We start from the raw sequence: 9151 nt of genomic DNA on the forward strand, positions 1-9151 counted from the left end.
TTTAAAAATTCTCCCTGACTAGCCCTCAAAGACTTTTGACTGAATGCTTCATAAATGCCTGTTCCATCTTGGCACATTTCATTTGCTGTTGACTCTATAATTCTGATTAGATTAATGCTGATCAATAATTATTAGGCTGTTGACACTTTTCAAGATGCCCCACAGTATCTCCAGCTCTCACTTCCGTGAGGTTCCTTATGATATTTCCTTCTCTGGGTCTGGATTCCTGGCTACCTATCAGCTCGGGGTTGTTCTGAGCTTCCTGAAGTATGCGCCCTGGATCCTGCAGTCGGCTCCCCACATCCTCGGCGCGTCTGCCGGTTCTGTGGTAGCAGCTGCAGTTGTCTGTGAAGTCAACCCAGGTAAGTAAACTTGTTGGTTGTTCTAAATTTACTTTGCTATTTGGGACTACGACTTTAACCTCTGTGTCCTTTCATGTCACAGCTGCCATTCGGGATGAGATCATCCTTTTTGTCAAACAGGTGATGGCTGCCCCACTTGGACCCCTGAACCCTTCCGTCAATGTTTTCAAGTGGTTGGAAAGTGTTTTGCGCAAGCACCTTCCTTTGGATGCACACCTTTTGGCAAACGATCGACTTAGTGTTGCTGTGACACGACTGTCAGATGGGAAGCACCTAATCATGTCAGAATTTCAGTCCAAAGAAGATGTAGTGAAAGTAAGTTTGTGTTCATGCAAAATATTTTTTTTTTTTATCAAATAATAATATGTCATTGACAATAATAGTGGTATACTGCATTCTATTTCATGGTTTATAGTAAAAACCATTAAATGAATTGCATTAATGCAATTTCTCTTTATAATGTGTCTATGTAATGGGCCTCTTTATACACTGTGTAAGAAGACACATAAGCTAACTATCAACATACCCCTATGTTATAACTGTCTGATATTCAATCACACTTTAAAAGTGATTTTTATGAAATCAAATTTTCTTTTGTCAGCTAATTCAAATTTGTCAAAATTATTTCTATTTGCTACTAATTGAAAAAAGGATAAGATTCTTTTCTTTTCTTTTTTTATTTATAAAAGTTTGTCATTATTCTTGTCAAAGTCAGAACTTAATCCTTTTTGTGATTCCTCTGACAACTAAAGATTTAGGCTTGTTCATGTCTGGATGTCTGACGCCTGAAGATGTTGATCTTTGAACCTCCCCTTCTTTGTAGGTTGGCACCATCACAGATGATGATGTAAAACTTTCTCCACCGTGGACAGTTTCACAAAATCAACATTTTTGAGCTTAATATCAAGTTGTATTGTTATTCTCTCATCAAAATAGTACCTGGATTTTTGCTTTGATTATTTTGCATGTTTGAGTACGAATGGCTGTAAACAGCATAATGGAAAAGTGTGATGATGTCTTAAGAGACTAATTTTTTATAACTGAAAGTATCATAGTTACTTGATTGTGCAATAAAATAAAATACATAACTTTCCCCCTATAAAGCACAAAACCGATGACATTTATATCCTTGATGAATGTATGACATTTCCGACAAATCTATATGTGCCGTGTTTGTTGTCTAATAGTTACTTGTGTGTTGTCTCTAGTCTCTCCTGTGTAGCTGTTTTGTCCCTGGATATTGTGGCTTTCTGCCTCCAGCCTTCAACGGAGTGGTGAGCATTTCACAAGAAGTCACACACTAATTCCAGGAGATCGCTGAGTCACAAGGTTTTTATGTTTCACCAGCACTACATTGATGGTGGCTTGAGTGGATTCCAGCCCTTGCTCTCTGAGCCGTCCAGCCACACTCTAACTGTATGCCCATTCTCTGGAGAAGCTGATATATGTCCAGCTGATCCTCCTTGTATGATGGACATGGTAGCTTCTGGAACTCCTCTTAAGTTCAACATGGCTAACACCTTCAGAATCATCAACGGTCTTTACCCTGTGTCTTTACAGGTCAGATGCTGTATTGGACTTTTTCTTTTTTAGACAAAAGTTTTATTTTTTGCATCGCTAATGTGTTATACAGTATTCTTATAGAATGACATTCAGAAAGTTCAGTAGTCAGAAATCTTACTTGTCTCTGTTTTATTCCTATGAATTGCCAACAACCTTTTTCAACTACCCCACTGTGGCAAACAATGGGGTGATTAGTGCTGGGCAATAATCACATTATTCTAACATCCTAACACAACTGCAAAACATGTTTTATTCCCACTATTTACACATAATTAAAATGCTTATGCATTTCATTACATTTCCTGAAACTTAGAAAAATCTAATTAGGATTTACTTTTTTTCTTATAAGTTATTTTATCAAAATAGTACTTTTGTCTTTCAATTTAGTAACTTGGCTTTACTACATCATTGACAAGGTGCTACAAAATTAATTTAATATAAAACACAAAGTGGCCAAAAGTATTTCATTACTTAGTAGTATTTCCATTATTGACCATCATTGCAAATTTAGTTTTGACAACCCACTCTCTGCTCATTTAGCAAGACGAAGGTACACACACATTTTCACGGCAGGTTACCAGGTGAACTTTCCACAATGTTAGCATCTATTTGTGTTGAGATACATTTCCTTGAAAACAGTTCAAAACCCCTTATGTATCTAAGCCTAGCAACTATGCTGTACAAAAATTAATTGTTTTCAAAAGAGATTTATCTTGGTTTTGGTCTTTGAAAACATACGCAACTACTGACACCTGGATTTCATATAGTAACACTATTTGTTCACCCTTTCAGGCCATAGAGCAAGCCTTCAATTTTGGCTACAAAGATGCCATCAACTTCCTTCAGAGCAATGGTGAGTCAAGTTAAAAATGAAATGCTTTACGTTTACAAAGCATTTAATTTCTGTAAGAGAGAAAAATCATTGATGTATTTATTTTCTATTTTAGATGTCGGTCTTGCTAAGATAGGGCGTAGTGTATCCCGCGGACTCTCAAACGGTAACTCCACCAGTCCAAAGACATCCAAAGAGGAGCAGAAGATGAAAGGAGGGGAACAAACTAACCTGAAAACAGCTTTCAAAGAACACGGATCCATGCAAATGTTCAGCTCCACCGTGCAAGAACCCATTGAAGATCCTCTTCACCATTTTTACTTAATGAAGAATGGTAAGGTTGTCACTAAGCGCAATCATCTTTAGCAGCTAATTGATTAATGTTAAAATTTACTGAATTGTTTAGCCAAACAAGAGTAATCTGTAATCTATAGGATGGTAATCTAAATTCACAATCAGAGCATCTCTAAGAAAACATGCATTCTCAAAGTCAAAGCAACATCTGACATTACTAACCACTGCTTCACGAAGGCAGCTTTAGAGTACTGAGAGGCACAGCTTTCAGTTCAAAGAAATATGAAACTGGCAAACTGAATTAAATGCCAGCGGTGTAACAATGGATTTTTTTTTTTTTCAAATTATTAAACTGCATTTGGAGTGAGATTTGCTACATCTTTAAAACTGAGATCAGTATACTGATTTATTCCATTAACTGTGTGCTTTTATATTTCAGTCCTGATGGGGAATATGACAACTTACCTGAGTATGTTTGGGTTACCAGTGAGGATCTTCTCTCATCTGCTTCTACCTCTCATAGTGTCTTTCTATGCTGTGCTCCAAAGTAGACAAGGGTAATTAATACACTTAAGGCACACAAAATGTTTTTTGTTCTTTTTTCATCAAAACTGGTCTCATGTGAAAGTAGAAATTACCCTTTGTTAAACAAGGAATTGTGATACATAAGCCTTTATATTTGTATATTGCAAGCTTAATCATGCTGTCTTTGTCTGGTAAAATGACAAATGTGACTCTAAAGAGGAAACCTTTGGTTTTCCGGCACTGTATTTTTGAGTAAGTCAGATATACATGTTAACACAATTTAACCACAACTATGTATTATTTTTTTCACTTAGACTCAAGATGCTCCTTAAAGACGTCCCTGAGTTTGTTGTTTGGAATTGTTATTTCATTGGGCATTGTGGGATTTTCTTCCTGAACATTTTCATCTGTAGCCTCAAAAGACTGATAAAAGACCGGTAAGATGTTTTTCACCTCAACCTGGAAATGTTGTTACATGCTTTAATATGGAGATATTAATTTCACCATGAACACAATCTTTCCATTTAATTTTAGCAACTAGATTCTGACTTGTTTTGACTGAAATGAACTGACTTTGTGTTTTAGGTTAACACAGATCACCTTGCTGCTGCACTGGCTAAAGATTTACACACCGCACAAATCCATGTGAGAGGAGCAGGATTTATTACTTTCTGATGTACATTTTGATTTCAAAAGAAACCAGCTGCAGCAACATTTGAAAAATGACGAGTCTCTTTCTCTCAGGTTCATGGAACCACAGAAAAACAACAGCATCATCTAGTGGTACACACTTTGTACAAGTTTGGACCAAGTTTATTGAATAATAAAAAGAGAGGACCGCCTGTAAGTCATGTACGGTAACTTTCACCTGAAATCAACAACGTAACAGTCAGACATAGTTGGGTGAAACTATTTCTACATAATGGCAGATAAGGCTTTGTTATGTGATCAGAGAGACAACCTTGTTGACTCCATTAAATCCAGTAAAACCTGTTAAGTGTTCATGGTTCAAACTTGAATAACCAAAGTGAGCAGAAGTGAAACACTGTATTGATCAAAATTGGTCTCAGAGAGACATTTTAAAACTTGTGATTAAATAGCAGCTCTTATGTTTTACTGCTATAACCAGAAGATGAGACATAACTTTTGTTCCAGAGTTTTTTTTTTAAACCACTTTTGCCCAGAGTAAATGTTCCATTTGTCAAATGTCCTGTTTCCGTTTTGTGCATTTCAACCACAATCTGAGTTGAAGCCTCAGCTGACCGTGGGGCTTTTGTAAGAGGAGGTTGTTGACAGTAACTGCTTTGTCAAAGTGGAGGGTTACTTGTATAATGGTCTTTGTGTGCTTATATGTTTATTATGGTTAGGTCTCTACTTTACCTTAATGCCACTTGTCTAGATTCAGTAATCTACAAATATTTGTTGAAATGTGCCTAGTAGCTCTGTAATTCTGCACAAATTAGCTGTTTTAGTCTCACCAACTATGTTTTCCCCTTTTTATGAATGAAATTAAAGAAATGCAACAAAGTGTTTTTGTAAGCATTACTTAGCAGTCAGTGATAACTATGTAAAGGCCAAAACATCTCTGAAAGTTTGTTTATTTCTGCGGTCAGTGACTATCTACACACAATACAAACACTGCTACCGGTGACTTGTTGTTTTATCTTACAAAATCTTATTTTCCTTCAACTTCCAGTGATAGGAAATAGGAGGAACTCAGGAATTTTTCTCCCCTAAATCAGTGATTACATAAAAGTCTACAGGTTTAGAATTAAGATTAATGACAAACAGTCCAAATATATTTGAACATCCAAAAGGTTACCAAAGCGCTTTACGGTGAAAATAAAATATGAAGTCACAAAAAAAGCCAGAGAAGTCAGTAGCTGGGAACAAAATTAGCATTTTTGCACCATTTTCTATTTTCAATAAAATAAAATGTCACAAATATTGTTACATATTGTTCCTTCATTTGCATTTTATTTTCTCTAAAGTTTAAACGTTTAAGCTTTTTGCCTGTTTGCTGTTGCCGCTTGAAAACCAGACAAGTTCCTTGGTTTTGTGTACAGCTTTGACCAATGAAGTGGATTTTAAAAATAAACGAAGATGTATATGCATACACACACAAATGTTTGCTGTCATGCAATGATGACAGCGAACAAACACGACTGTGAGGACAAGAGGAGGATCTGACATCGAGTGTCTAAACGAGGAGCCCTCGCAATGGGGAACACGAGTAACACGAGTAATCTGAAACGCAAGAAAAATGAGACAGAGGACGCAACACTCAAAGCTCAACAGATCAATTTAAAAATGTGAAACAAAAATCACCTATGTGCGTCAGGGCATCACTGTGGCGCTAAGTATTAGAAGCCAATTTAAAGAAATAAGTCTTAAGTTGTGACACAAAAAAGCACCAGATCGTCGGTTTAGCATAAATTATGGGGAAGTTTTTTTTCATATCGTGGGAGCAGCACTGGCAAAAACAACGAACATCCAGTTGTTTGTAACGTGACCATGGTAAGGTGAATCAATTGGAAGACCTCTCATATAATAAAGAAAAATGGAAATTTCTGAGAATGGGGTGAATATTACTTACATTCTGTAGCTAATAAAGACTAATAACTATTTATTAAAGTCTATTTATTTGACAGACCATACTCCTGTCCATGAAACAACTAATTTCTCAAATTCAGCTGAAACCTGCACCATCAGATGATTTAATTATGAATGAAGGGAAATACTTGTGTGAGTGTTTGATATTGAATCTAAATGAGAATAAAAAAAACAAACAAACATGGTAATATATTGATATATATTGTAGTAGTTCTCCCAATCACAATAGTAATATTTTTTGTAACTCTGCTCTTTGCTTTCTTTCTGACCTTGGCTTTTTTGTGCCCTTCTAACTTATCTGTAATGTCCTTCACTCCTTGTCCATTATCTCGAAATCATTGTGGAACTTTCCGTCTTGACGTCTCGTTAATGATGAAGCACTCTCATGCATCTTTAAGCACTTGACAGGAATCTTCCACAGTGAAGTCTCAGTTTGTGCAACACAGCAACTCTGACCACTTATTTTTTTCTTGAATCCACAATGTTACAGGTCTGATATTTCTCTGGATTTAGCATAAATGTGGAGTAGGACACTGTGAAAGTCAATCTTTGACCATTCCCCCCCTGACCTTTAACGTTTTAAGTTAATTGTTACCTGTGTCAGTTGTAACTAAATTGGAGGTTATGGGTGTTTACTTTCCTGATTACCGTGGGTGCACTTACAAAAAAGCAGGTGCTGCTTCTCTCAAAACAGAGTTTCTATCAGCTTTACTGAGAAGTATTCTAGTTTCTTGTATTATTTGCCGCCCAGCTGGTCTGGGACGTGTTGCATGTTGCATTCTTTAGGAACTCTTTTAGGTCTTCTTACATCTCGATGCAATGAGGCATGGGATTGCCCGTCTTCCTGCATTTGAATCATTTAGAGCAGAGTCTGTGCTTAAAGCTGCTGTAAAGAGACCAGGCAGTTCTGGATGGACAAAGCAGCCTTTTGTGGTATTTTGTCAGACATATTACAGACATATCCAAAAAAAAAATAAAAATCTCAAATAAAGGTTTTGAAGTGGTCATAGTCTTGGCCTTAAACATTTATGTTTGTAGATCTGAGTGTGGATGGATTAAAACAATTCTGTATAGAAGAGTGACGCAAAACTCCTCCACAGAACTCAAATGACTGACTCCTGTTTTCGCAAACGCTTGGTAGCAGCTGTAGCCTCTAATGGTGACATAACCAGCCATTGTCTTATAAAAATCTACTTTTTTAATGTTATTTCCTCATCAAAAAATACAGATGTAGCTTTAATCATTAAATCTTCCATGGCAGCCTTTTGGTGGTGACTGAATGCTTGCTTATGAAATTGCGCTACCTATTTACTAAAAGCTTTGCCTTGGGGCTTCATTTTCCACTTGAACATTCAGCCCACAGAGCACACTCACACACACACACACACACACACACACACACACACCCACACACACACACACACACACACACACACCCCCACACACACACACACCCCCACACACACACACACACACACACACACACACACACACACACACACACACACAAAAGATAAAAACAAGATGAAATCTGTGAAGAGGGAAATACTTAGAACAGTTAAATTCCTAATAAAACTGTAATGTAATGTTCAGCATTGGTCCAGTAACCCCACTAACTTTAGGGTCACTGAACTCTGGGTGAAATGCATAATTGTGTAAACCTACTAGTTTTAGGGTCACAGTTCTTCTTTGCAAGATAAGATGCAGGACTGGACAAAAACAACCTCAACATTTCATTTCAGCTGCTGCAAAAACAGCCACTGAAAAATTATCATATTTACTAATGGTATTATTTTACACCTATGTAACACGGCATAGTTTTGCTTTTTTTTTTTTCCCCCAAAATCTGTCCATTGCGATATGCTGCCCTCATGTGAAGACGTTATCAGCCCAGACGTGACATAAAATCATTCGTCTCTCAAGCCCAATTGCATCTAGTGAGTTTTTCAACTTTCCACCCCATTACCGTGGCTGCTCGTAAGGTATCATCGTGTCCAACAGTCCATTATGCAGACTGGGTGGTGTGTGAACTCACAGCTCCTGTTTCTTCATAAGCATCAATCACCCCTCCTTTCCCTCGTTTCATTTACATCTCTTTTTCACACAATGACCTTGAGGGCTCCATAGTGTCCGTACAGTGTAAAGTGTAAAGCCAACGGCTCTAAAACTGAAGGTTTGATAAGTCCTCTGCAGAGTTTACAGCCAACAGTAACGAGAACGACTTGGAAATATTCTAATGAGCAGGTGATTAAACACACTAGCTTGTTCTACTTCAGCTTGAAATTTTGGAAACATGTTCACAGTCATTGTCCATAGACTTGCGTCACAATACAACAGTTATAATGTGACAACACAATTCAGCTCTGAAGTTGCAGGGGAGTATGTTTTAATCTGCATTGCAAATGAGCAATTTCTTCAAGAAGTTAAGACTGTGTTATTCTCCGCGTTGCTCCCTGCTGCTCACTGAGTTTTCTTCTGCTTGATATCCAAAAACATCACTTATTTATCTATTTCTTAAATCAGTATGCAACACTATGAAAATGTAGTTTTATGACTGCCTTGAGCAACTTCATCACAATTATCAATATTAGCAACGTTTTGTTAGAATGCGTTGAAAATGTGACAAAATAATTATTACAGTTGTGAGATAATTCACAAAGAATAAAAGCAACTGCATAAATGTAATAATGGAAATCACATAGTGGTTTAAAACTCTATGTACTATCGCATTTGACTTCTGGGCTTAAGCGCTGTCATGAAAAAAAATAGTCAACAGGTCGAAACCCACAATGGAACTATTCGAGTCAAACAAAGATGATCAAACAAAATAGCCTATTTAATTAGCAAGCTAAATATTCAGCGAGCAAGCTTGTTAGCCTCACACTAAATATCTTGGTCCAAATGAAATATTTAGTTAGCAAGCTAAATATTTACTTTGAAGCTAAACATTAAGTTTACCAAC

General features: G+C 36.9%; 1 protein-coding gene across 2 annotated transcripts; it reads left to right on the forward strand.

Moving 5' to 3' along the window:
- Positions 1 to 54: 54 nt before the first annotated feature.
- On the forward strand, positions 55 to 5104 carry pnpla1 (patatin-like phospholipase domain containing 1). Of its 2 annotated transcripts, XM_055049580.1 has the most exons (10): positions 55 to 362; positions 445 to 677; positions 1571 to 1636; positions 1710 to 1922; positions 2718 to 2778; positions 2873 to 3091; positions 3491 to 3608; positions 3891 to 4013; positions 4162 to 4221; positions 4321 to 5104. In XM_055049580.1, the coding sequence occupies exons 1-10, from the start codon at positions 155 to 157 to the stop codon at positions 4355 to 4357; spliced, it is 1338 nt and encodes a 445-aa protein (XP_054905555.1). In that variant the 5' UTR covers positions 55 to 154; the 3' UTR covers positions 4358 to 5104. The 2 variants fall into 2 exon arrangements, with proteins under 2 accessions (XP_054905555.1, XP_054905556.1); XM_055049581.1 differs by having other exon boundaries at positions 4162 to 5104.
- Positions 5105 to 9151: the final 4047 nt, after the last annotated feature.

The sequence above is a fragment of the Poeciliopsis prolifica genome, unplaced genomic scaffold (assembly GCF_027474105.1).
Source record: "Poeciliopsis prolifica strain line A6 unplaced genomic scaffold, Auburn_PproV2 SCAFFOLD029, whole genome shotgun sequence".
In the NCBI taxonomy this organism is placed as follows: Eukaryota; Metazoa; Chordata; class Actinopteri; order Cyprinodontiformes; family Poeciliidae; genus Poeciliopsis; species Poeciliopsis prolifica.

What these genes read in the sequence shown, in the direction of transcription:
- pnpla1 (XM_055049580.1), top strand. Translation starts at nt 155, where the DNA reads ATGCCCCACAGTATCTCCAGCTCTCACTTCCGTGAGGTTCCTTATGAT. An exon ending in TGTCTGTGAAGTCAACCCAG is followed by an intron (nt 363 to 444) that starts GTAAGTAAACTT and finishes TTCATGTCACAG; the next exon opens with CTGCCATTCGGGATGAGATC. An exon ending in TTTACCCTGTGTCTTTACAG is followed by an intron (nt 1,923 to 2,717) that starts GTCAGATGCTGT and finishes TCACCCTTTCAG; the next exon opens with GCCATAGAGCAAGCCTTCAA.